We start from the raw sequence: 27,955 nt of genomic DNA, 5'->3' as shown, positions 1-27,955 counted from the left end.
AGTTTGGAGCGGGGAGAGGATAATTGACACAAATGCTGGCAGATTGTTATGGGATCAAAAAGGTCATTTTGGTTGAGAGGAAATCGTACAAGTTGAAGGTTAGTTTGGTTGAGAGCATCCTTTTCCTATGGCTAGATTGATTGCTTGTCTTTCATATGGGAGAATTTGAATAGACTCATCACCTTTGCGAACCTTGATTGTTTAATAGCTTATTCATTTTCTCTGTCATGAAAATGCTAATTCTAGGTTGATCGATCCTTGTGTCAGAAGGAGAGCTTGATTTTGCAGCGTTTGAGAATTGACAGTAAGGTTTCTTGAAATTTTGTTTACTAGAAAGTTTTCTTGTAGTTTCATTATTTCAATCAGAATATGTTAAATTAAGTGCGATGGAATTCTATCACAAGAAAAAAAAAAAGTGCAGTGCTATTTTTTCTCAACATTTTAGTTACTTTTTACAACTCTCATTTAGGAATAGTTATCTGGGACTTGAATGTACAACACTATTTGTGTCCATGGGCAGAAATCATAGAATGCGATGTTTTCTGTTATATATAAGATGCTGGATGCTTTGTTATAGTTCAAATTTTAACTTTTTGCAGTTGAGGATTTAAACTTGAATTTACCAAAGACGAAAATGATTTATTTGATATTATGGATGACTGGTTATGGAGGGACCGCTTCGTTTTTGTAGCTTGGTCTGGCCTATTACTCTTTCCTTGCGCATGTTTCGCTTTAGGGGGTTGGTTCACAGGTACAACCTTTGTAACTTCATGGTATACCTGTTGAGCCATATATTTTCATAGAGAAAATATATTAGCAAGTTTTATAAAACATGGGGACACTTTAAAAAAAAATAGTGGTCCAAAACATGGACCGACTAGAAATAAGGTTCACATTATATATATATATATATTATATATAAGGAGAGAAAAAAATCTCAACAGTCCTAGAGTTCTTGTCTATCCAGAACTCTCCTAAGCTCCCCACGTTCTCAACTCAGTAAAGTGATGGCTTTCCTCAACTTCCCCACACCCCGGGAAAGTAGAACACGTAACAGAAAGGAGGAGAGAAAGAAGAAAACACTGCAGAAATTGAGAAGCACACGGAGAAGAAACAAAATAGAAAAGCAAACAGAGAACAAGAGATACATGGCGAAGAGGTAGAAAGGAAGGAGGTTGCTGTCATTCCAACAGCTTCGAAGAGCAAGCAACGAATTTCATAAGGTAATTAGCATTGTCAATTAACCCCTTTGGTTTTCTATGTTGCTCCTTTCTTGCAGGAGAACACGGCAACCATCAAATCCTACTTTCTCTCAAACCCAATCTGGGATTAAGCTGCACATTGTCTCTCTTCCTGTTTCTCGGATTCTCCACCAAAATCCATGCAACTCCCCAAGGCCTCATGATTCATCTCCAAATCCCGCAACAATTTGCCTTTTCGGGAGAAATGCAACCAATTGGATAGAAGGTGGTCAAGAAATCCCGGCGGCAAGTTATGAGTTAGAAGACAAAGAATGAATACTGCTTCAAGAAATTCCAGGACCTACTCGTCAAGCACTTTCTCGGCACAGCATGTCTCTATGTAGACACGGCGGTGACAGAAGGTGATTTTTACGGGACGTTCAAAATCTACTCATCATGAATTTTCTCGGCACAGCATGTCTATGTATGGGACAGTCGGATCTACTCGTCAAGCATTTTCTCGGCACAACATATCTCTATGTAGACACGGAGGTGCCAGAAGGTGATCTTTACGGGGACGGTCAAAATCTACTTGTCGGGAATTTTCTTGGACAGAGCCCTTGAGGATGCAAGCAGTCCCTCTCCACTCCAGAAGCATAATCAGAGCCGCTGAGCAAAAAAGAAAGTCACAATGGCGAGACGTAAAAATCATGCCTCATGCACGGTAGCTGTTCAAGGTTCGTTCGACAAACATCAAACATGGAGGAACAAAGTTGCAGCAAAGAAAGACAAGAACCAGCCCATCTCCACTGTTTAGACGCTCCTCAAAGGCCCCCTGTCAATCCAAAAACCGGTCCTCAGAAGGCTCGCCTGTTGGTCCGTTCACCAGGTTACCAGAAACTGGAGCGGTTCGATAGGGAAATGCAGTAGCCGCTTGTGACTTTGTGATTGCGGAAAGACAGGAAAGACAGCAGCTATGCAAGGACGCTACTCGGAGGTGTGCAGCACCTATGCTTGACTAAATATCAAGGCAGCAGCTATTGAAAGATGGAGTTCGCCTCATTTGTTCCTTTTAAACATGGTCCAATTACTCTAGCATGAACATGTGATGAATCATCACTCATGATTCTCTCTCCTCCATTAGAGTGGGGTTCTGTATAGGAATACATTTGGGCACAAAACCTTAAAAAAGCTGCAGAAGGAAAAAACGAGTTTAAAACTCGAAAGGAAGAGAAGAGCTCCAGCCAAAAATACAAAAGAGGCTTTTATCACATCGAAAGTAAATAAAAATTGTGGATGTGGTCTTCTTTTCAGCACATGAAAGAGTTCAAGCTGTCCCAAGTTCACAGAAAAGGAAAAAGCTTCCCAAAATAATTGGGAAACTCAGCTCACATGGCAACTTAAGGAAATATGGGCCTGCGTTTCTTCCTGCTACTTTGATCAAGTAATTACAAATTTTACAAAAAGTAAAAGAGAAGTTTGCAAGCACAGTTCCTAGATTTCCAATTATTGGATGCTGCTAACGCAACAAAGTTCCTAATTTTATAGAGAACAAGAAAATGTAAAACGTTTATTTTAAAGCATTTTGCATTTTCTATTGAAGATGGTCTTACAATTTCTCGTTCTTGCATTAGATATATAATTTTTTTTTAATATAAAATCTGTATTTTAATTACTCTAATTTACATGAGATTTGATTTGAGTCCAATAGGATAAATACACCACTCACGTGATCATATCAGCTAGTCTTTAAATAATAACGTCAGTAAGTTAAATTATTGATTATTAGGCAAGAGGAGAACAGTGAAAATTAAACTATATCAATTATCATGTGTTGCCCATCAACCTTGGCTTTTATTATAATTTTTTATTAATTTATTTTTATCAATATTATATTAGTTAAAATATCTAAAAAGACCTTCCGAGTATTAAAGATAGCCACAAACAATCATAGAAGACATCACGTGCATCATGTGATGGCCGTCCACCTTCAAAACTTCCACTCTTACAAATGTATATGATTCGCTTCGAGTCCTACGGCTCTTCTGGATTATCCGTTTCTTCAACTCTCACATCGTCTGTAAATTAAACTCATATATTTAATTATCAGTTGAGTAAATGTATAAAGTTCGTTGATGTAGGTGGGTTCTGTGAAAGCTCTGCATCTTAACAGAAGAACGTCTCTGAGATTTGGTTCTTCTCTCTTCTCAGATCCTTGAATGGACCACCAAATGATTGTTTCAGATTCAAAGGTCAGAACCCACATCTCCAATTCTCATTGTCCTGTGATTTCTGAATTCAACAGTGTTTGATTTGATTCGATTTGATCAAAGTTTGATTAATTAGTAGTTTTGTCATCTGGGATCAACAAAATATGGAGATTTTACCTGCAATGCAAGGAAGCAATCTAAAAGGAGAGTTGCTGCTAAGTGCAGTGCTTCCTCTGCTGAAGCTCCTTTCAATGGCTGCCATTGGTTTTCTTCTTGCCCACCCAAAATACCAACTTGTCCCTAAACTCACCTTTACATTTCTCAGTAAGTTGGTATTTGCTGTCTTTTTACCCTGCTTAATCTTCACAAATCTAGGGCCATCAATTAGTCTAAAGAATTTGGTAAATTGGTGGTTCATTCCTGTTAATGTTGTAATAAGTACGGCGATCGGGTGTGTGTTGGGTTTGCTGGTTGCAGTGATTTGTAGGCCTCCACCTCAGTTTTTTCGATTGACCGTGATCATGACTGCGTTTGGAAACACGGGTAATCTCCCTCTTGCAATTGTTGCATCTGTTTGCCATAGTGATAATAACCCTTCGGTACAGAAGATGACTGCACTGAGGCTGGTGTGGCATACGTTTCTTTTTCCCAATGGGTTTCTGTCATTCTGGTTTACACTCTTGTTTACCATATGATGGAGCCCACATTGGAGTCTGGTGTTTATGTAGTTGTGGAGGAAGAGGAGAATCATGAGATTGCGGAATTGGGTTCGGATCAGAATGGGAACGGGAATAGGAATGGAGATGAAAGTGATCTTGCTAGGCCACTTCTCGTTGAGGCTGAATGGCCTGGAATTGAAGATAAGGAAACTGAACATTGCAAGACACCCTTTATTGCAAGGCTTTTTAATAGCAGCAATGGTGTACTTTCACACACTAGTCCTTCGGAACTTGGTGAGGAGGAGGAGGAGGAGGGAGGTTATCCGAGAAGTACCAAGCCTAGTAAGTGTCTGGCAGAGCCTAGGATCGTGAGGAAAATCAGATATGTTGCTTGGAGAACACCAATTCATGGCATTCTTCAGCCGCCAACAATTGCTTTTCTGTTGGCCATTGTCATTGGCATGATTCCCACATTGAAATCTCTTGTTTTTGATGATGACCAAGTCCTTTCGTTCCTCACAGACAGCTTGGAAATTGTAGCGGAGGCCATGGTGCCTTCGGCTGTGCTTGTTCTTGGAGGAATGCTAGCTGAAGGTCCCAACGAATCCAATCTCGGAATGAGAACTACGATTGGGATTATTGTTGCAAGGCTTCTGGTACTTCCTTTAATTGGGATTGGTGTGGTTCTATTGTCGGATAAATTGAATCTTTTGGTAGCCGATGATCAATTGTATCGGTTCGTTCTTTTGCTGCAATACACCACACCTTCTGCCATATTGTTAGGAGCAGTTGCAAGCTTGAGGGGTTATGCAGTCAGAGAGGCTTCTGCTCTCCTCTTCTGGCAGCATATTGTTGCCGTCTTCTCCCTCTCGCTCTATATAATTGTCTACTTCTACATTCTGTTTTGAAAATATACACAGCTTGGACCTCAATTTTTTTTCAGATATATATGATAATCAATTCACAATAATAGTTTCCATTTATTCAGCAACGGTTTTATCAGCTGTTTTTCCTGTTAATGTTTAATAAAAAAAGCTTCCTCCACTGCACCAAAAAAATTGTGCCTGCTCTCGGCGTGGGCTTCTGCCTTGTAGGTTTATGGGTTTCCATATGGTGTCAACGCAAAGGCACCAATTATTAGCCTGTAAAAAGTTCAAAAAAGAGGGCATAAATCATTTTAAATTGGCTTATCATGATGAGGTAAAAGAAAATTAAGAAACAAAATTATGTACGAGACAATATATTTAGTCATGATGTATGTACTCTACACAAAATCTCATTTTAATCGTATATTTTATCTGTTTCGCACTACCTCATGTTCTCATTATTCGTGCCCCATGTTGCTCCATTTAGTTGACTGGGATGAAAGAGGCGTTAGTTTTGTTGACATAATAAGTGCTATTTGGTCATCAACGAATACGTAGATAGGTCAAAGAAATTTTTACAACCAAATAATGTTACAGTTCAATAGTATTTATTTTATTTGTAGGTGATAAGTCTTAAGGCTTCTACACATATTTATAACAATGACGTATTATATTTATGTTGAGTTTGAGACTTAATTTGTAGTGTGCACATCACGTAGCCTAGTCCAATCACCTTAAACCTTGGGTGCAAGCAATAAAAGTAGTGTGCCACAAATAATGACCCACAATGTCTTGGGTTAAACTCTCTCCCTTCCTCTTAATGTAAAATACTGATTGTCAATTTCTTATATCACTTGTTAACCCAATTTGAAACAACACGAAAACAACAGGTTTTGGGTTAACACGTTAATCGAGTCGTTATCTGGTCACACGTTAAGGATTCATTAATAATGGGTTCTTAACAAGTTTACCTGTAGGTAACCCGTTTTAACTTAATAAGAAAAAAGTTAGTTTGATAGTTTTAAACTACCAAAAAACTTTACTACAATAGCCATATTATTTAATAAGTGAGATTAAAAACATCCAAGGCACAATAAAAATAGGGAAATTGCCGAAGAAAAGTCTCAAATGGCATGAAGCTGCGTTCAGCTCCAAGTGACTCAAAGTCCTTGCTTGCAAGAGCCTAAACTGCACAGGCATCAAATATCAACAAATACATTGTGAACTACGCTGGTTTGATTCCTTCAAGGGTACGTAGACAATCTAGTACCATATTCTAGATGCAATCACAATGCTCAAACACAAAATCAAATTCCTAGTTCATTCAACCAAATTCACCCAAATAAACCAAACACCAAATCCTTTTTAGTGGGTCATTCACTCACTAAAAATCCACATACAAAATCAAAAGAACTACGAGCGGCTGGATCCCTCAACAAGGGTACGTAGGCAATTTAGGCCTTTCACTTAAATGCAGCCACAAAATCAAATAAAAACACCAACCCTCGAAATTCATATTTTCATGTTAGAATCAAAGGGTGTTCCATTTTTTAAGTGAAAGGTTGTAATTAATAGACTCATAATTTAGAATAAGTCGAACTCAAATTAATAAAACCCTCTTCAGAAAAATGAATGAGGGTGAAATTGCGTCGAGTGAATTATTTGTTTACACATTGTGGGCATTTTTTGCTCAACAATACCCTTGGATTAGCAAGTTCCTATTTGGAAGGCTGTAACTTCTTAACCGTGACAGTTTCCACCCCGGCTAATAATTTCGCGCACTCGTTGTTGTTACTATGCGGTCCTGAAACAAGGAGATTTTACTCGTTGGTGAATGCTATTGAGTCATTGCGGGGAGGTCATTGGCCTGCAACAGGTAATCAACGATAAACTCACCTTAAAGCCACAGAAATCATCACACAGAGAAGAAGTTAGAGCTCATAGTGATCATTGTATTTCTTCTCAATATTTTTAGTATGTTTCTTATGCAGATAAAAACTCTGAGATGTTGCCTTGAGGAACACTTAAATCAAAGTAATGTGAAATGGGCAGTGTTAACCCAAACCCAAGAGGTTTGGCTGTAGCAACATGTTGCCATCATCTTTGCCAGTGGAAGCGCTACATAAGTAATCACTAATCAATTTTTCTCGCCATAAAATTCACGAATTATTTGTTAATATGTCATTTAAACTACCTGCATGTATCTTTTCATCGTTAAACAGGCTTTATACAATTGGCTTCGTTTGCAGCTAAAAAATATTTACTGGGGTTGGGGATCACAAAAGAGGTATTCCATGCAATTACATGGTTCACTAGTTGGGCAGTCCCGATGTTACTGATTGCAGACCGCATTTAGAATCCATGTAATCGTCTTGAACTTGTGTTTACTTGAATAGCCGGAATTATAGTCAACGGTTTGCACTAGATAGCTTTCCGGTTCACTCTCCTCTTATGTAACGGTTGCTTATCAGTGGGAACACTATGTTGTGACGGTGAAAGGAAGCAATGTGGGGGAGACGATGGAGTTGAGGACATTGTGCGAAATATGAAGGCAGTTGAAAGGGCTGTGTTAGGCTTTATGTGCAAGCAGATTATAGACACGGGCAGGTTATGTGCAGTCATAGTTACTTTTTCAGTTTGGATATTCTTGCTGGCTTTCTTCAGGCTCTCAAATGCAAGAATGGACTTTTTATGCATATTAATTAGTGGGCAGCAAAATTCCCCATGAATAATTACAATCTGAGCCAATACCGTTAAAAATTTTGAAAGTTTTAATGAAATATTTTCGGTATTGTTTATTTGAACGAAAAATCATTTTTTTTAATCTAAAAAATCATTCATGTACTATTCATTTACAACACATTTTTATCATTTTGATTACAACTCAAAGTTTTCAAATTTTTTTCGTTAATTTTAAAAAAAAAAATATATTTAAAAAAAAGCCCAAATTGATGCTGAGAGTGAGTGTTTTTCGGAATGATTGGAGAGGAAACAATGTTTCCAATTTTCATTTCAAAATTTCAGAGTCAAATCGGGTTCCAATTTTTCAATTCAGAAGTGGCTGTCCAAGTTTTCTGCAGAGTATCCAATCGTAGCGCTGGACCCATTTGTTCATGCAAGAACTCGACATGTGTAAAAGCATAATGAAAATCCCCAAATCACAATTCTTTAATTAATTCTCACATTAATTTCTCGAAGAGTTAAATTAGTAGACGTCACCCGTGAGGACTACTTGAATAAATAAAAAGTATACCGACTTATTGTTTATAATTTATTTTGGCTTCTCGGTCCAAGAAATGGGACAATAAAAAAAAATATCTCAGCTTGATTGACAAGAAAAATAAAGTATTTCAGCTAGTCTGTCTGTGTTTGCTAATCGCCACGAAGTAGCGAAAATGCTACGTCAGCTCTACACCAGGACCTATCCGCAGCAGCTGCCCAGGATTTCCACTTCCTCACTAAACCCTCCGTCTTTATCTTTTTCTTTTCCTCCACGACATAATCCCCCCATAAATACCATTGCCGTCTTCTTCCTTCATCATCTCACAGCTCCCACGATGAACACCGACCCCAAAGGCACTGTCGTCTTCTCCACTGTTGGCAGACCCAACTATGGCTTCGACATTTTCGCCCTCCCCATCCTCCTCCACCCCTCCTCCACCAATATCGGCCCTGAGCGCCGCCTCTCCGACGGCCGTTCCATCAACTTCAATGCCCAATTCGCTGACAACAACCACGAACCCCACTCCCTCGTCTTCATCTCCGAGCGAACCGGGTTTCCCGCCATTTACTTAACCCGACCTGGACTCCCCCATCCCCAGCTCTTGCACTCCGAACCCGGATCCCTCTTCCACGACCGACCCATCATAAAAAATCACACCCTCTACTTCGTTTCAGCTCACCAGGATCCCGGTCGATACTTCAAATCCTGGTCTGCTCTCTACTCCTCCACACTCCATGACAAAATCACAACCCGATTGACTCCCTCTGACTCCGTCGATTACAGTCCCGCCCTCTCTCTCTCCGGAAAATTCGTCGCCGTCGCCTCGTACGGATCTCGTCCATGGGGCGGTGAGTTTCACGAGCTCAACACCGATATCGTCGTATTCGAAGCATCGCGACCCAGCAAGCGCTTACTCGTCTGCGAGCGCGGTGGCTGGCCCACCTGGTCCGGCGACTCCGTCATATATTTTCACCGCCAACATGACGACGGCTGGTGGAGCATTTTCCGGGTCGATTTCCATTTTCCTAAAGATCTGGAGTCCTCTTCTGGGTTCCCGATCACTCCCACTCGAGTCACTCCATCGGGGCTCCACTGCTTCACTCCGGCAGCTCTCCACGACGGTAAACGAATCGCCGTCGCGACTCGCCGGCCTGGTAAGAATTTCCGACACGTTGAGCTTTTTGATGTCGAATCCAAGACGTTTCAGCCGATGACAGAGATCCTGAACCCGAATTTCCACCATTACAACCCGTTTGTTTCGCCCGATTCAGAGCTCCTCGGGTATCACCGATTCCGGGGTGATTCGACTCAGTGGGGCGAGTCCGATTCCACGATTCCTTATATCGAGCGAGTGTCGTCGCCTTTTGAACAACTCCAGATGCTGAGGATTCAGGGTTCGTTCCCAATCTTCTCTCCGAGCGGCGATCTGATCGCGTATAATCAGGATTTGGATGAGAACAGCGGAATCAAGGTCATCAAATCGGACGGCTCAAAGCGCTGGAATTTGATCAAGGGCCGGGCAGCCTTCTACAACGCCTGGAGCCCAACCGAGAAGCACGTCATCTACACCTCGGTGGGCCCAATATTCCAGTCGGCCAAAACAACTGTCCAGATTGCACGAGTCGAATTTCACCCATCAGATCTCGACGGCGATAAAGAGGACGTCCCGTGCAATGTAAAGATGTTAACTAAGGAAGAAACGGGGAATAACGCTTTCCCTTCGTGCTCTCCAGACGGCATGTCGTTGGTATTCCGCTCCGGTCGGACAGGGCACAAGAACCTCTACATTATTGACGCCGTTGACGGCGAGTTTAACGACAGTGTGCGTCAATTAACTGAGGGCCCCTGTATCGATACCATGCCAAGTTGGTCACCAAAAGGTGACCTCATTGTTTTCTCTTCGAACAGACACAATCCGGATGACGCAGCCGTGTTCGGCATTTACGTCGTCAAACCGGATGGTACCGACTTGAGGAGGATCCCGGTGGCGGGAAATGAGTCGCACAGGGAGAGGATCAACCACGTGTGCTTCAGCAAGGACGGGGAGTGGCTTCTGTTCACGGCGAACTTGAGTGGCGTGACGGCTGAGCCGGTGTCGTTGCCGAATCAGTTTCAGCCGTACGGGGAATTGTACGTGGTGAGATTGGATGGGAGTGGGTTGAGGAGGCTGACGTGGAATGGGTACGAAAATGGGACGCCAGCGTGGCACGAGGGTGGTGATGAGCTGGACATGGGGGGCTTGCGGTTGGGAAATGAAGTTGGAGGAGATGAGCTCAAGGGTCGGTTTGAGGAACCTCTCTGGATTTCTTGCGACTTCTAGAAATATAAAAGGAGGGAGGGTTTTGTTAATAAATAATTGTTTTTATAAAAGAATAAATTTATGCTTTAATAAAAAAAGAGATGCAAGTTATGAATTGCTCTGGTTGTTCGAGCGTTCTCTTCAACTTATTGCATGTGAATTCAAATTCTATCCCTTTATTATTATTATTATTATTTTTTTCTTGATTGTACTTAAATGAAAGAGGTGTTGTACTCAAAATAAAAAATAAAAAAATAAAAAATAAAAGAGGTGTTGTCTTCTTCGCAAAAAGGAAGAGAGCTTTTACAGGGGGTGATCAAGTCTGGTGCTCAAAACGTAAACGAATTGGCCGACGACATGTCCCGAAGAACAAGGTATATACATTCCACAAATTAGATACTCTGGTAATGCTGCCGCTACAAATATTTGAATGCTGGTGACCAAGACAAACATTCCAACCTCCTAACCTTAAATTGACAAGAAAGAGTGCATTTTTGCTCATCACCATTTAAGACGATGAGCATACATCATACTAAATGATGTGAGCAAAAATACTCCCGACAAGAAAATACTAGACTTCTTGTTACTTTTGAGGCTGTCAGTGTTTTTGACGAGTTACCGTTGCATATGCGACAAATTATGACTTGACATTCAAAATTAAAGTCAAAATCCTACAGGTTTTGTTATAGCGGCATTGATGAAATTATCCCTTTTAGTTTTTACAAATTTGATACGAGACAAAGATTAAAGACTAATTACTATTCTACTTCAAGTTTAAAATAAAACAAAGTTTAAAGATAATAATACAGAAGATTAACAGAGTTGGAGCCCAAAATTCAGAACAACTTACGGGGATTCGATCAGGGTATTCGGCCGAAAACGCAATGCAACGGCAAACCAGATGATTCTCTATCTTTGGTACTTTTGGCCCTTTGACGAAATTTTTGAGCCGAACATTTGGGCCCGACCCGGAGAGGCCTATCAAAATTAGGAATGGGTAAATACCCATTAGTTATAGGTAATCGTAATTATCCGTCCATTTAAATTTGATAGTTACGGTTATGGGTAACCGTTTAGATAAATAAACGGTCTGTTTACCTGTAAAATTTAAATGGACGGTTATGGGTATTACCCGCGGTTATAAACGGGTACCCATTTAACCGTTTATTTTAATATATGTAAAACTAAAAAAAAAAAAAAAAATTAGTTTCTAACTAGGTTTAGTGTCCCGAGATATATTTGGTTGTAAAGGACCATATATCTATATATATATATATATATTTATGCCTCACTTGAGAGAAAAATATAATTGATAGAACGAACTAATGTTTAATATATGTGATTGAATGTGCTAAAACATTAGAATGTTCGACAGTTTTGTTTTGGAGTCTTTTGGAGCTTTGACCAATTCAAGATAATGATTACCTTGAGCATTTAGAAACATGTTATTATCAGATGATGCATATCTATATATATTATCAGAGTTGTTAGAGATTGAAGTGAAATGGGAGTCATGTATTATTCTGTTTATTTTCTTCACTAGTATCAGATAAGAGAAATGAATGTAGAGAGGGACAAATGAGGAAAACATGATTATTACTTTCTGCTTTTCATCTTTTTGTACTACCCATACCATACAAACATATTTCTCTTTTAATGCATGTAAAAGACTTACACACCAAAACAATAAAAACCAAACTTCTATTATTTAAGCAATATAATTTTGACTTCTATTCTTTCACTTTCCACCCTTGGCTATATGTGGTTGTTTTCTTTATTTGGGTATTCACACCAATTTCACAACAAAAATCATTACTTGAGTATTTATAGTCACAACAACTACTAATGTTAGTGAAAAACAATTCAAGAATTAATTACAAAAAACAAAAAGGCATAACTTTGTATTACTTGTAGGGCAAGAAACCCCATTATTTTTCTTAAAAAAGGCACAAGGTACGGAGAAATGTCATCACAGTAATTCCCAAGCCTATCTTTTCTCTTTATGCAACTCCACCCCTTTCTCTCTCTCGTTCAATTAAATTTAGGCCACAACACATGTTAAACACGCTCATGACAATGAGCTAAGGAACCGAATGCTTGTTTACTACAAAACCGTTCACAATATTCATCAAGCAATCCAAGTAATCTATAAAACATGATTTCAATTTCGATATTTTTTTTCAGCAATGATTGCATGAAACATTCACCATGAAGCATGAACTCTAATTTACGTTTTTTTTTTCTTCAAATTATAGATTTAGCTTAAATTTATTGTTCTTATAATTGTGGTGAATTGAATATGCGTGAATAAGAGAAGAAACCCTACACGCATGAGAGTCGCAACCTAAAGCCGCGTTGCCCAAGCCACTAAGTCGTTCCTGCTCCAAAACTCTAAGGTCCAAAACAAAGCTGTTTTGCATCACCTTTCTTACGGACCTGGGCTGCCTGCAGTTGACTCGCAACCCAATTGGGCATATGCACCAAACTATCCCACTTGTTTTTTCTTTTTCTTTTGGACCTTGTTTTATTTTTGGCTCGCATGAAATAACAAGCCCATGGGTTAGGCCTTGTTTTTCACTTTTCCTTCTTAGCCTAATAATTGGGTATATAATCTGTTAATCCATTTACTTCTCCTTTGTTGCCCAGCAACCCAACAACCACTCTTTTGGGCCTGCAAGCCACGATAACCCCATATTTTGGGGTTGTCACCCATCCTTTTTACACATAGGTCCCGAAACTATTCCCATTCACTACATATGTATATTGTGTTTGTTTGTAGGTATCATGAACCTAGAGTTCGTACTTAAACTCGAACTTGAAGTTTTGAAAATAAGTGCCATAGAAATTCGAAGTTTCATAAAACAATACTGTAGACATCGAAATTTCGTTTCTTGTTTTCAGGAATTTTCCGTGTTCACAAATACACCTGTAAAAATCCGGAGTTCTTGTAGGTGATTTGTTAGGATTATATGTAGATGATGCTTTTAAAAACAACTGTAAAATTTAGTTTGTGCAAATTACTTTATTGTCCATAATTTTATTTTGTGATAGAAGACAAAAATGTTTTTTCACCCTCTTATAGTTAACAAAAAGAGTTTCATTAATATGTGGTTTAAATTAACTTCTTCCTTACAAATCTGTTATGTGTAAATAAACTAACTTGAAATAGGTCCAATTTTATAGAAAGATATCCTCTCTGGATCCCTTCCACCAAATCCACCAAATCAATCAATCCAGACCCTTAAAATTTGATTCAACGGTTAAAAATATGGGGCCCTTTAAAAGTTATAATAACTGTAGTCGTTGGACAAAATTTCAAGGGTCTGAATTAGGTGATTGGGTGGAAGAGATCCATAAAGGAACCCTTTTCCAATTTTATGGCCTAACAATTAGATTAGTCCAATTTTTAGTTATTTTTTTATTTAGGGCCATGAATAGGACTCCATGTGTCAGTACTTTTTGTTGTTAGGTTGATACTTTGCATTATGATTACTATTTTACTCTACTATAGCTATTCAATGGAAAAAGAAAAAAAAAAGAAAAAAAAATGATACGATCGGTACTTTGCTAGCTATTCATTTTGAGAACAATCGCTTAAAAGAGAGCGACTAATTCCCCATAAAGTCGCTACCTTCATACCGATCCATCCCTTTTCAAATTTTTTTTCGTTTTTTATTTTTTATTTTATTAATGTTTCTTTTATTTCTCTTAGCATAACAACAAACTATTATATTCGTGTTTTTCAAAATATATTTTTTCCGTGCAAAATATATTATAATTCATTTTTAAACACTTATAATCAATGATTTAAAACCTAAATTTAAAGATATTTTTCTATTTTCTCACTTTAAGAATCAATAAAAAATAGTTTCAGGACCTAATAATCGGTAGGATCACATCTAAAGGTTTTGCAATATTTTCCTTAATTCCAACGCAAAATATTTCTTAAAGCTAAAAATTTCGATTTTTTTTTTTCACAAAAAATTGTGTGATATAAGCCAAAGTTAGGGTTATTCTATTCGCACCACATATTTCCTAAAATTAATTTAGAACATTTCCAAAATTTCGGACACCTATAAATCTCTTGGGGGGCCTCGCTATTAGTTATATTCTTTTTCTATTTTTTTTTTCAACTCAGGTACCTTATTAGTCGGTATAAACCCAGATTTCAGCTGATCTTTTAGGATCTAAACTACCTATCATGTAAGTATTTTTACAGTCTAAACTACATGTCATATAAGTACTTGTACAAGCTAAACTACCTATCATATTATAATATCAGTTGGTATAAACTTAGATTTCAACTGATCTTTTATAATCTAAACTATCTATTATATAAATACTTTTACAGTGTGAACTACTTGTCATATGAGTACTTGTATAATGAGGTGCCTAATCTTTTCTTTCCATGATTCGCCGAACCCACCTACATGATTACCATGCACCCAGTGCATGCTTAAATTGTTCTACTTTTTTTTAAGTTTCACCGAGGTTCTGAAATGAAAAAAAAGAAAACTATCATAATTAGAAAAGTCTTTCACAGTGATCTGATCGATTACATATTCTATCAATCACCCCCTCTTCCCCTGATGCCCCTTTATAATAGTCTTAATATACTGATATTTCTGTTTTCTTAAGTTCTTAACTTTTGAACAATTGGGTTTGCACAGATCATTGTATGAAAAGTAGCGTCTCAGTATAATGCTGCATCTTTAACTAATCAAGTAGAAGACGGCATTGATCATATACGCAAACTTGTTGGACATGAAGGTTCAATCTTTCGGATAGCCTGGTCTTTTGATGGAACCAAATTGGTTTCTGTCTCTGATGATCGTAGGTGAATTTGTTGCTTCAATTCTATGATCCTAAATTCAGTATCATGTGTTTTCCCCTTGAGAGTGTTTCCATTCAACTTGGTCTCTTCTTTGGTACAGTGCTCGTGTCTGGGCAGTTTGTGCGGAAACAAAGCATTCTGAGAAGCCAGGAGACCCCATTGGCCTTGTTTTGTTTGGTCACAATGCCCGAGTTTGGGACTGCTGTATTCTTGGTTCAGTAAGCTTTACAAAAGTTTTTGAGCAGTCGTTGTCTTCTTCTCCTTTCTTTTTTGTTTCTCTCCAATCCAAACAAAATCACATCATTGGAAAATCAACTCACCATGTCCGTGCAACACAGATAAAAACAGATTATTAGCATCAGTTATATCCTGGGGAATTTTTTTTCATTTGAATGGGTTTTCAATCCTATCTATCTATCTCTAAGCTTGCCATTTAATGTGCACTGTGTCAGTGTGTAGGGTGAGAAGAACTAACTTTCCAAAATCAATTATCCTAGTCAGGTTGAACTTTTTATGTAATCACACGGGGTTTGTCCTGCATGTGATTAACTCCTGATGGAAATGGTCCTGGTGGTTTAGACTAGATTGTAAAATTCCTTATGTATGGATTGCTGATTCCAAAACCATTTATTTGTTTTAGTTGATTGTCACTGCTGGCGAGGACTGGATGGTAAACACCTTCAAATGATCAAGGAGCATACGTAAGTGCCTTGTGGTTCTTTTTCTGTCAATGATTTGAAATAGCAAGTTATTTCTTTCATTTTCTAATTAACTTGAACTTGTAAATGAAATGCTCGTATTGGAACAGGAAGAATAAGTTTTACAGAAAAAAATGTTGGTAGTGATTCCAGAAACATTGATGTTCTGGTAACAGCCTTGATCATCACTCCCTTTTTGTGGTCCTGTTATGTGCAGAGGAAGGGGCATATGGTGATGTTTGTATTATCCAAACTCTTCACTTCTCATTACTGCTGGTTTTGATTCTGCAATTAAAGTGCATCAGCTGCACACTTCCTCTGGGGGCCTTGAGGGACATGCAGAGACAAAAGAATTTACTAGAACGATTACATGCAGAGTTCATATCCCTACTTTTTCAGAGAATATTGCACCTATGGACAGGTAATACAATTTACTAGAACGATTACATACAGAGTTCATATCCCTACTTTTTCAGAGAATATTGGACCTATGGACAGGTAATACTCTGATTATTGAAGAAGGTTTGGGGGTCTATCCTTCCATTCTTAACTCCAAGAAAATAAAAAACTAAGTTTGTATTGTTTTGTATCAGAAACTGCTATATAACAATTTGGTCCTCCACCTGCTCAGCTAGGGCTTTGATTCATTGGTACCACAGCTAAGAAGTATTGTGGCTGTAAGAGTCCAACATCTTAAATCTCGTTTCTCTTAAGGGTCATTTAAATTGCTGAGGTTTGATTTCTGAATCCATACCTTGGGCAAAAGCCTTGTTTCGTAGGACGGGATGAATCCTGAATGAGATGAAACAATCAAAGCCCCATATTTTTTCCATGTCCCGCCGCAAAAGTAGAAGAAAGAAGGCAGAAAGGAGATCCCTTCCCCCCCGCCTTAAAAAATGATGAATATGAAGTCCGTGGGTAGACGTTCTATAGGGATTTTTAATGTGTTGTGAATAATCAATGGATGGGTAGTTAAGGTCTAAAAATTGACGCTTCAATATTCGAAATCCAAGCAAACCTTATAATGACTTCTATATGCACACATTTTCCTTATTTTGGTTTATGTTTCCTAGATGGTGTCTTCCTCAAATTTAGTGAATATATTAATGTTATCTTACTTACATTGGTCTTAAAAAGAATTGTTTCCTTTTTCTGATTTGGTCCAGCAAAAGCGAATACGTCCGTCGCTTGCACTTTGCTTGTGAGGATACCCTTTATGTTTAAACAAACCATGGCTATCTATCTGTACCATGCTAGATTATTGGACACTGGAGAAGTAGAATGGACTGAACTTGTCCGCCTCAGTGAAGAGGTCCAGATTGTTTGCATGGATTTATTTTCAGAACCACTTGAACTTTGCTCCAACATTGAGGACTGGGTTGCTGTTGGAAACGGAAAAGGAAACGTAACAATTGTTGGGGTTATATGTGATGGTTGTACTCCTAAAGTGGGTTTCTCCCTTACTTCGTCAGCTGGGATGGAGCGACAACTCCTAGGAACACATTGGTCCAAGTCACTGGGTTCTGGGTAATGATCAGTCACTGCTCTATTAAATAATAATTATCAATTATCTCTTCAATACCTGAGTTCTTCATGACTACTATCACTATGTTACCAAGGTCTTCATTCTAGATATTTGTTGTCCATAATTGGCAAGAGTGGGCCATATCATACAATGGCCACACATACCAGTGTGCCAATTTCTAGAATGGTATACCCATGCCACTTAAATTTCTGATGATAGACATCATCTAAGCCTTCCTTTGATTTTTAGATTTGGAAGTTTAAAATATTTAAGTCACCAATTCTACTGTTCATACCATGCAGGTATATCTTCACTGCTGATCCTAGAGGAACATTAAAGCTCTGGAAGTTGTCTGACCATTCTGCAAGGAGCTGCAATGTCTCTCTTATAGCAGAGTTCACATCAAGTTTCGGAACTCGAATTATGTGTTTGGATGCATTGTTGGACAAAGAGGTAACTGTTTTCCATTGTCTTCTTTTTCCTCTTAAGTTCATGTGAATGGGATTTGCACATAAAGTGTGCAGAAACACTACGATGGATTAGTTAAACACCAGAGAAACCTGTGGAGTGTGGGTTGACCATGGCCAGCTTAAATTGAGACAAAATACAACACAAGGTGGTCACTGTTGTGTTAAGCCACATATCATATTAGTGTTTCTCTCTCTCTCTCTCTCTCTCTCTCTCTCACACACACACACACACACACACACCCAATCAAATCATGTTTTGAATATTCTTGTATGTTTACATTGTTTAGATAAAAGGAGACTATGACTACTGCTCGGGTACAGATAGATAGGAAGACTTTAAGGACAAGTATAAGGAAATATTTAGCTCTTCGCCTAAATTTATAAAAGAGTAAACGTGAACTGTTGATCATGTGAAAAGAAGATGTGGCTTGCTTAACTTTTCAGTTCTTGAATTAAATCTAGAGAAAACTAGATGTTAGTCTAATTTCTTTAGAAACTATTGTGTATCCAGATATATTTAATTGTTTTTATGCCCTTCTGGTTGATTTTTGCAGGTATTGGTATGTGGAGATATACGTGGTAATCTTGTTTTGTTCCCTTTGTTGAAGAGTGTCTTGCATGGAACAGTAGAATCTAACCTGAATGTATCTCCGTCCAATTACTTCAAGGGAGCTCATGGAATATCAAGTGTTTCAAGTCTTGCTATTGCTAGACTAAGCTCCAAAAAGATTGATATACTGCTCGGTATGGTCACAATTGACTTTTAATCTGCAAGGGTGATGAGTGATTATAACACTCATGTGTGTGTTTGTGAATAGTGAAATTGTAATGCCTTTTAAACTTTACCTTCTCCCTTTTCTTAATTAGAAACATTGTAACTGTTACCAGAGAAGATGTGAGTACTCTCTTAATTTCCCACTTTTCTCAGACAGGAGCAGATGGGTGTAAATGCTATCTGGAGTATGAAAGAGATATGAAGAGTTTGGAATTTATAGGGATGAAACAAGTAAAAGAGTTGAGTCTTATTGAATCCGTTTCTGCTGATAATAACTCTGTTAATGAGTTGTCAACCTGTCATTGTGCTGCTGGTTTTGCATCAGTGGATTTTATAATTTGAAATTTAATGACTGAAACCAAGGTATCATCCCTTCCTGTACGGCCGTACCAATAACTTTTTCCTCTGAAATGATTGTAAGTTTTTTGTGTTAGTTATTTTGGTTCCTGAGGGTCCATATATTTTCCAGGTTGTCCATATTCCATGCGCTGGATGGAGGTGGCTGCATTCCTATTATCTTGGTTATATACCAGAAATAAGGAACTGTTTTGCATATGTTAAGGTTCGTAATTGACCAAAAAGTAGACATCGATAGCAAGTTATGATATGAGTTGTTTTAGTTTTATATAGGCCATGAAATGTTTTTTTTCTGCTAGGCACATTATTCTATCTCATTATTTGATCATTCCGTGTACATTTCATTTACTTACTTTAAAATAAAAAGAGCAAGTTTTCATCAAGTTTATAGAAATGTTGTATTTATCTTAAAAGTCTACAATATTCATTTGAATTTCAGGATGATATCATTTATATCCATAGGCGATGGGGGCTTGATGGTGAAAGGAAGATACTCTCCAGGAATTTGCATATGCAATTCCATGGGAGACAGATGCATTCCATATGCTTTGTCTCTGAAGATTTGCAACCTGGAGTAGATGAGAAGCACAGCCTATTCACTTGATCTAGTTGGATCGCTAATGGGTGTGAAGATGGAACTGTGAGGTTGACCAGGTATGGTTACAATTATTAGCAATTTACAATCTAAAATTCAAAAAAGAGAAAGTAGTTGAGCACCTCTGCTATGAAACTGAGGGGTTTTTCAGAGGGCTATACAAGACCAGCTAAATGTCTAATGATGGACTTAGGTATACACCAGGTGTTGAAAATTGGTCTGCATCAAAATTGCTTGGGAGCATGTTGGTGGATCAGCTGTGAGATCAATATGTTGTGCCTCAAAGTTAAACATTGTTCCATCAGATACTGCCAACATAAATGGAAAAAATGCAGCAGCAGAGAACAGAGAAACTCCAGTTCTATTGATTTCTGTTGGTGCAAAGCGGGTCTTAACTTCCTGGCTACTAAGAAGTAATAAGGTAAACAAAAAGGATGAAACACTATCTGATCAGCAGCATAACATCACTGGAAATGGAAATGAAGTTTTGTCACAAGAGTCAACTTCGATGTGATTCCAGTGGCTTTCAACAGGTATGCCAGTCAAGTATTCTAGTAATCGTAAATTTCCAGAAAATGTAGGCAATTATTCTATTGCAGAAACCAATGGAGGATCTAGATTATTGTCTTCAGAAAAGGGAAATATCGATTTGAAATCTTCACTTACGGATGAATATGAAGATGACTGGAGATACCTCGCTGTCACTGCATTTCTGGTCAAATGTGCTGGTTCCAGGTAATAGGAAATGACTAATGTTTGATTTCCTTATCTCATTTCCCTTTTTGATCTACTTCCAAGTTCTCGATTTCCTTTCAGGATTACCGTCTGTTTTATTGTTGTTGCCTGCTCAGATGCCACCCTTGCATTGCGGGCTCTAGTTTTGCCCTATAGGCTATGGTAATAATGGGGGAGCCCTATGTTGCTCTATTCTTAATGATTTCCTTGTAAGCTCATTTACGACAATCCTTTCTTTCTGATATTGTAGATTTGATGTTGCTGTATTGCTTCCGCTGTCATCACCAGTTTTGGCATTGCAGCATGTCATCCTCATGTGTCCCTTCTGAAGGTCAGTCGTTGAATGGAGCATGTATGGGAAAGAGAAATAGTTGTATGGGTTTAAATTTTCTGTATGCAAGGCCTTCTCTGGTCTGATGTTTCCACCTTTTTTCCCTTAAGACTTTTGCTACTGTCACAGCTCATCTAAAGTCGTTATAGTCTCTTATAACTTTGATTTGCAGATAATATTCAGATGGGGAGAATGTATATTCTCATTAGTGGAGCTACTGATGGAAGTATTGCCTTTTGGGACCTCACGAAAAGCATTCAGGCTTTCATGCAACTTGTGTCAGTACTTGATATAGGAAAGTTCATTGATTGTCCAAAAAGGCCACAGACAGGGAGGGGAAGTCAAGGTGGACGGCAGTGGAGATCCTTAGGCAGTAGCATGTCAAAGAATAGACTAGGCACTGGTTCCACCACTATAAAAACTGGAGAGGAAACTAATTGCAATTTGCCTAATCACATTATGGATGCAATGTCATCGATGCAAAATGTTCACGAGAACAGAACAGTTTATTCCCAAGCTATTGATACTGCTTCAGAAGTGAATGCTTATGATTCCTCCTCTGACATATGTGAAATATCTCCTTTAGCTATTTTCGAGAACATTCACCAATCTGGTGTCAATTCTCTCCATGTTTCAGGTGTAGAGGGTTGTCGAAGTCCTGAAATTGGGTTTCTATACAATTTAATAAGTGGGGGTGATGATCAAGCGCGTAGTTGTCTTACGTTTGAATTGTCAGTTTCAGGCTCAGCATCAAACTCTGAATTTGAGAATATGGCACTGATAGTTAGAAATTCAATCACAGAACTTGGAAGTACAAAAAATTATTCACTCTGGTCAAGACAAGAACTTTTGGATCAGATTCGTAAATCATGATAAGGTCCCCTCAGCTCACAGCTCTGCTGTAAAAGGTAAAGGAAATTCTTCGAAACCAGATTACTATCCCAATATAGAGTAATTCACAATATTGAGAATAAAGACTGACTTTAACCTCTTTTGTCTTTTTTTTTTTTTTTTTTTTGACGTCTCCTTCCCCAGAACCTTTGAGACTAGTGTTAGTGATTTTTCTTGCTGAAATTCACTGTTTTTACGGTGTAATCAAATTGTTTTTTATTTTATGAAGGTGTTTGGACAGACGGATCTTGGGTTTTTTCCTCTGGTCTTGATCAACGTGTTAGGTGCTGGCATCTTGAGGATGAAGGCAAACTAATTGAGGGTGCTTATTTCATCATAAGTGTGCCAGAGCCAGAAGCACTGGATGCTAAATTGTGTGGCAGGATTGTTTGTGTTTTGTTTAGGAACCATTATCAGATTGCAGTAGCTGGAAGAGGAATGCAAATGCTTGAGTTCTCCGAATCTTCTAATGTCAGTTGATGAACGCAGAAGAGTCAAGTTGGTATTTTTGGTGATTTTATAATCCAAACGGCGATTTTTAACGGCTATTTTAGTAATAGCCATCATGCTATCAGAGGAGTCTTCACAATTTCCACCCTGGTATGCCTTCTGTCAATTCTTGTTCTCTGAATTGCAACTAGAATTGTAGACTCTTAAGAGGATTATGATACGGTGATAAGGGCTCCTCTATATTCAGGGTTCATTTTTCTTTTGGGCCTTTGATGCCAAGCATAAAATATATTTTAGCCAATTTATCCAGGATTTGGGGTTCGAATGCAAAATCTTGAGTTGTGAAGTGTAACAGAAAATAATAGATACGACAGTAAATTGTATAATTTAGCTTCAATGGATGTACGTGTTATCAAGATCAAGTTAAAATTGTCCATTGATGCAATTTTTAAAGCTTAATTTTACATAAAAGCAGGTACACACTGATTAGGTTTCCTCACTTCCCGGGCACGAAGTTGGTGGCATAAGCCCAGGCATTGTTGGTAACAGGATCAGCCAGATGATCGGCCAGGTTCTCGATAGGGCCCTTTCCAGTGACAATGGCCTGCACAAAGAAGCCAAACATTGAGAACATGGCAAGTCTTCCATTCTTGAGTTCTTTGACCTTAAGCTCTGCAAATGCCTCTGGGTCATCTGCAAGTCCCAAAGGATCAAAGCTGCCTCCGGGGTACAGTGGGTCAGTGATCTCACCAAGGGGTCCTCCGGCAATGCGGTAACCCTCAACAGCACCCATGAGGACCACCTGGGTTGCCCAGATTGCTAGAATGCTCTGTGCATGAACCAGGCTTGGGTTTCCAAGGTAGTCAAGGCCGCCTTCGCTGAAGATTTGAGCTCCGGCTTTGAACCACACTGCTTCACCAAACTTGACTCCGTTCCTGGAGAGGAGCTCCGGGAAAACACAGCCCAAAGCACCAAGCATTGCCCATCTTGAGTGAATGACTTCAAGTTCACGGTTCTTGGCAAAGGTTTCGGGGTCTGCTGATAGCCCAGCAGTGTCCCACCCGTAGTCACCGGGGAATTCACCGGTTAGGTAAGATGGAGCCTCACCGGAGAATGGTCCGAGGTACTTGACACGATCAGGGCCGTACCAGGGGCTCCCTGATGAGACAGCAGGCTTTTTGCCCGTCTTCCTCATAGAAACCCTGCCATTTCCTTGGACAGCTGAGAACTCTGTCTGTGTGTTCAGAGGAATGGCCTTCCCAGTGAATGGGGATGAGAGAGCCATAGTTGCCATTGGGGATGAAAGAGAGAGAGACAGAGAGAGAGGAGATGCTGATGAAATTGTTTGGTGATTTGAGTATGCAGAATATGATGCTTCTGTTTTTATAGGGCGTCCTGTGAGATCCAGAATCCTATCCAGAATCCATGTGTATCTCGATCCTTTTCCTGATTGGTTCTTATGGGTGATGTAGTGATTTAAGCATCCAGCTCACCTTCCCATCCAATCGATCAAGGACACCATTGCAAATTGCAATTGGATTATTGTTCAAATTATTTTGGACAATTTCCCTCAAAACAGAGATTTGGTCACTCTCAGCCATACGTGTAGCGATTCCCTTATTACGAAAATTCTTCAGGACGCCGATGTATAATATATATTGCCATGTTTAATGACTGGTAATTCGATCATGAATTTATTTAACGAGTGAAGTTTGAATGTAAATGCAAAGACTGGAAAGAGCGAGTCGTACTTATTTTTGGGCAAATTATAAGAATGCCGTTTACAGTTTTGGAAAGGGATCCTCTCCGGATCCCTTCCATCAAGTCCACCAAGCTCATCTACCCAAACTGTTGAAATTTAATCCCACAGTTACAAATATGAGGTCCTTTTAAAAGTTATAATAACTTTAGTTGTTGAATCAAATTTCAATGGTCCGGATGGAATCGATGGATGGACTTGATGAACTTGGTAGAAGGGATCCAGGGATGATCCTGTTCCAATAGTTTTGACCTAATTTCCACCAACTTCCCTTTACTTTGGATTTTGTCAACTTTTACCAATGTAGCTTTACAAGTATATCACAACCATCCTCACTTCCATCGATTGAAGAAAATTTTCCTTGTACCCGTAACACAAGTGGTACTCTATGTGTTATTATATAAGTGGTGAAATTTTTTACTTTTTATGTTATAAATATTTTAAAATAAGAATTTCATCACTTGTATAGAAACATATAGTGTACTATCTCGTGTTCCGGTCATATTGAAAAATCTTTCCATCAATTGAGACCAGATTGACTGGCATGGAAATGTGCCCCACTTTTGGGACACTGCCTTTTTAATTTTTCCATTGAAAAATGATTTCTCCACCACTTTTAATCTCATACACTCCTTTTATTTGTTAAAATTGAAATCTAACAGACCTTCAAAAATCGTAAAAAATATAAGCTTGAGTAAAAGATGGCAATCTCTCATACCTTTCATTTATTAATAGGCCAAATTACAATAAAGTTTGTGACATATCCTAACATATTTAATTGGGCTGATATTTTCCTTAAACATTTATTTTTTCTTGAAACTTATATTTTAGTTTCTATTTAATATTTACCCAAATTCAACTAAATTAATCTAATTGTAGGTTTGGAGAGCACTAGTAAAATAGAAATTAAATTGTAAAGCTTGACTCAAGATCTGACTAATTTTAGATACCGTATCATTTAAGGCATGAGATAGAAGTGATAAAGCATGGAATCTGATTCGGGCAATTTATTTACTATTAATGTTGGACAAATTGTAAAACTTGCAACTCGTGCATGAGACGATTCGTTGAACCCAACCCCTTACAGATATGCAATTATTACAAAAATATTTTCAGCTTCATCCAACCTTATGAAGACCTAAAATTATTGAAAACAATTCTTAATTTCAACTATATATACTCGTGGATTTGGAGAAGAAGAGCAACTCAGAAATTAAGTTTTGCACCACACAGCAAGTGCACAACGATCATAATCATTTTTCTCTAGGTATCAAAAACTTGAAAACCTATGGAGAAAGGTTCGCTCAAGCTGATTTTCCTTGTTGCTTCGTTGGTTGCATCTACTGGTAAAATACTTTGCTCGAATAACTTTTATTTCGCTCACTTTTTCTCATATTTCCTTGATCACCTTTTCTCTTTAAACTTGTGCAACTTGCCACATACATGGTATATATTATAAGCATGTGATATTTCTAATTAACAATTAAGGAAATATTTGTGGTAGGTGTACAAGTTGGAGTCGAAGCAGGGGACCTATGGCAACCTGGTCTCTGCAGAACAGTTGGAGTCGAAGCATGTGATATTTCATTGGTCTCTGCAGAACAATGAAAACTGCCAGACTAGACTTTCAACTGAGCGCGGGTTACTAATAAAACCCCCATAAACAAAATACATAACCAAAAATCGCGAAATTTTGCAGTCTAATAATAGACATATATTTGAAGAACATATTCAAATTTCAAGTTATTTGGTGGTTACTGGTTAATAGCTCAGTCGTTTGTTAATTTCAAAATAAGTATTCCAGCAGAAAAATACTGTGCATCTACGTCAACTTGATAAACCACCAAAAATTCAATTCTTCATGTATTTTCGTGATTTTGGTGTCTAAAGAAGCTTTAAGAAGTCTACTTCAACATATAGCTTTATCATGAATAAATCTTGGACCATAAAGATATGCAAATAAACAACATAGCAGCAGATTTCAATGTGTACCTTAGGCAATTGTGATTAACCTTCATGTGTTCAACAACATATGCTCCATTTAATTTTGAGAAGAGAAGACAACACATAACAAACATTAAATCACATAGCCAATCTTGAAGAAATCCCAAAATTTTTAACAAGATAAACATACCATCATCTTTGAATACACTGTAATATGCCACTTTTGAACTGAAACAAGGCAAATTTAATCAAACGTGTATCTCGATCCAAATTAATTTAAACCAACGAAGATTACATTTGGTCAATAAGCCTTAAGACCATACAAATTCTATGTCATAGTTTATCTATCCCATTATGGGGTTTAAGGGGGCTCATTTAAATATAGAACTACTATACTCACAAAGGAACAAATACCCATAGATTTTACAACTGAAACAACTCACACATTTGTTTGGTTGAAGCTTAATCAGTTTTTAGTGTTAAAATATAAATCATGTGAGCAAAATATAGACATGAAAACTATCCACCTTTGTTTGGGGATATAGTCATATTGTTATGACTACTAATGCAATTCGATCAACTAAACTTTGAATTTTTAGCAACCCTTGAATCAATGGAAAGGATTTGTTGTGTCCCATTCGCGCCCAAGAACATCTCAAAAACATTGATCTTATGATAACTTTTAGCATGTCTTAATAATAAAAATTTCAACAAAGAGCATGCTTATTTAGAGAAAACATACAATTTTTCGGTTTTAATTAGACCTAATATTTTAAACATGTGAAGCTAATTTCATCTAGCATCTGAACCATGCATTAATTCCATATATGCATGATAATAAAAATAGCTTGCTATAGAATTGAAAAACTAAAAGCAATTCTAGCATGAATTATGCAAAATATTAGGCAACCAAATATTGATATATATGAATGATTTTTCCAATTTTAGTTATTCATATCAATTATTTTCGGTTTGTTCATATATATTAATTTGAAAACGTTAACTAGTCCAAATAGAGATTGAGCATGCAGTAGCATATTAATAAAGTAAGAAAAGATAGTAGTTTTATAAAAGATAATTGCAAACAAAATCTATGTAGCAGTGAGCTTGAAGACAAAATTAAATCCTGATATGTCTTATTTCAGATAGAACTCATGAGTTGAATATGATATATTCCTTGATTTTGTAAGGTACTCCTTTTAAGATGCATTTAGTCATATGTTTCAACTAGCATGCTAATACAACAATAATATATATTCATGAAACAAATGTGATGTAGACACATTGTAAGGATGTACTTACATTTAAACTTATGAATTCACATGCTTTGCGACAATAGTTGTCTCATACATTGCTTCAAGACCATCACATATGTGATATACACAATTCTGTAAGCTTCATGATCAGAGGTGTCCTATAATGTTCTTAATGAGGTTGTTCTGTCTTTAGCCAATTTCAGCAACAATACATATCTATGGTATTCAATCAATAATATAGTATGCATACTATTGTCTCAACGGTTAATTAATCTCACAATACCAAAGCATGGGCTATAACATAAGCAATATCGTATGAAGTATCATTAGTTAAAGTTGAAAACTAAGCCATACATGGCTATGACCTTTAAATTAAAATCCATTGAAATAGACATGGATTAACCATATGCATACCTCACCGAATGCAATCCGGACTTATAATGCCTGAAAAATAGCGTATATCACTGTAGACAAACATGAGATTTACATATGTACATATGAATTGCAATGTTGCAAATACCACTGATAGCATATAACAGAAACTTAATGAATAAAAGGTAATCAAAATCACTTTAAATTACGACTTTCATTCTATCAGATTTTTCGTATATTTATACATATATTAAGACTTACAATGGATGTGAACTAACCAAGAACCTGAAACACAATTTACAATAAAAGGTAATCAAAATCACTTTAAATTACCAGTTTCATTCTATCAGATTTTTCGTATATTTGTACATATATTAAGACTTACAATGGATGTGAACTAACCAAGAACCTGAAACACAATTTACATTAGTAGTACCCAAAATCTCCAGAAAGTAATTTATCAAAAAACTTGAACAAGGAAACCAAGTCAAAACCATATGTTAAAGCAAATTGTGGGTTGCCACA

The 27,955-nt window shown here is 37.7% G+C and overlaps 2 protein-coding genes, 1 long non-coding RNA gene and 3 pseudogenes across 3 annotated transcripts; 5 read left to right on the top strand and 1 right to left on the bottom strand.

Moving 5' to 3' along the window:
- Window positions 1–7,676, top strand: part of LOC103956939 — an 8,688-nt pseudogene extending 1,012 nt beyond the window's left edge.
- On the top strand, window positions 3,148–5,037 carry LOC103956846 (annotated as a pseudogene).
- A 613-nt stretch (window positions 7,677–8,289) lies between the features above and the next one.
- LOC103956844 lies at window positions 8,290–10,553 on the top strand. The gene has a single exon (XM_009368884.3). It carries the CDS (start codon window positions 8,312–8,314, stop codon window positions 10,457–10,459), a length of 2,148 nt encoding a protein of 715 aa, XP_009367159.2. The 5' UTR covers window positions 8,290–8,311; the 3' UTR covers window positions 10,460–10,553.
- Window positions 10,554–14,815: 4,262 nt separating this feature from the next.
- On the top strand, window positions 14,816–15,511 carry LOC125468217. Its single transcript, XR_007254618.1, has 3 exons — window positions 14,816–14,826; window positions 15,109–15,271; window positions 15,373–15,511. It is a non-coding gene; the product is annotated as an uncharacterized LOC125468217 (long non-coding RNA).
- A 152-nt stretch (window positions 15,512–15,663) lies between these two features.
- On the top strand, window positions 15,664–22,716 carry LOC103956937 (annotated as a pseudogene).
- Window positions 22,512–23,444, bottom strand: LOC103956843 (chlorophyll a-b binding protein of LHCII type 1). The gene has a single exon (XM_018649772.2). The coding sequence runs from the start codon at window positions 23,391–23,393 to the stop codon at window positions 22,596–22,598; it is 798 nt and encodes a 265-aa protein (XP_018505288.1). The 5' UTR covers window positions 23,394–23,444; the 3' UTR covers window positions 22,512–22,595.
- Between the last annotated feature and the right edge of the window lie 4,511 nt (window positions 23,445–27,955).

Source organism: the organism of the source record quoted next, unplaced genomic scaffold (assembly GCF_019419815.1).
Source record: "Pyrus x bretschneideri cultivar Hongxiangsu unplaced genomic scaffold, Pyrus_bretschneideri_v1 Contig71, whole genome shotgun sequence".
In the NCBI taxonomy this organism is placed as follows: Eukaryota; Viridiplantae; Streptophyta; class Magnoliopsida; order Rosales; family Rosaceae; genus Pyrus; species Pyrus x bretschneideri.
The sequence above is the reverse complement of the archived record's forward strand: the minus strand, read 5'-3'. Positions and strand labels throughout refer to the sequence as shown.

What these genes read in the sequence shown, in the direction of transcription:
- LOC103956843 (XM_018649772.2), bottom strand. Translation starts at nt 23,393, where the DNA reads ATGGCAACTATGGCTCTCTCATCCCCATTCACTGGGAAGGCCATTCCT.
- LOC103956844 (XM_009368884.3), top strand. Translation starts at nt 8,312, where the DNA reads ATGCTACGTCAGCTCTACACCAGGACCTATCCGCAGCAGCTGCCCAGG.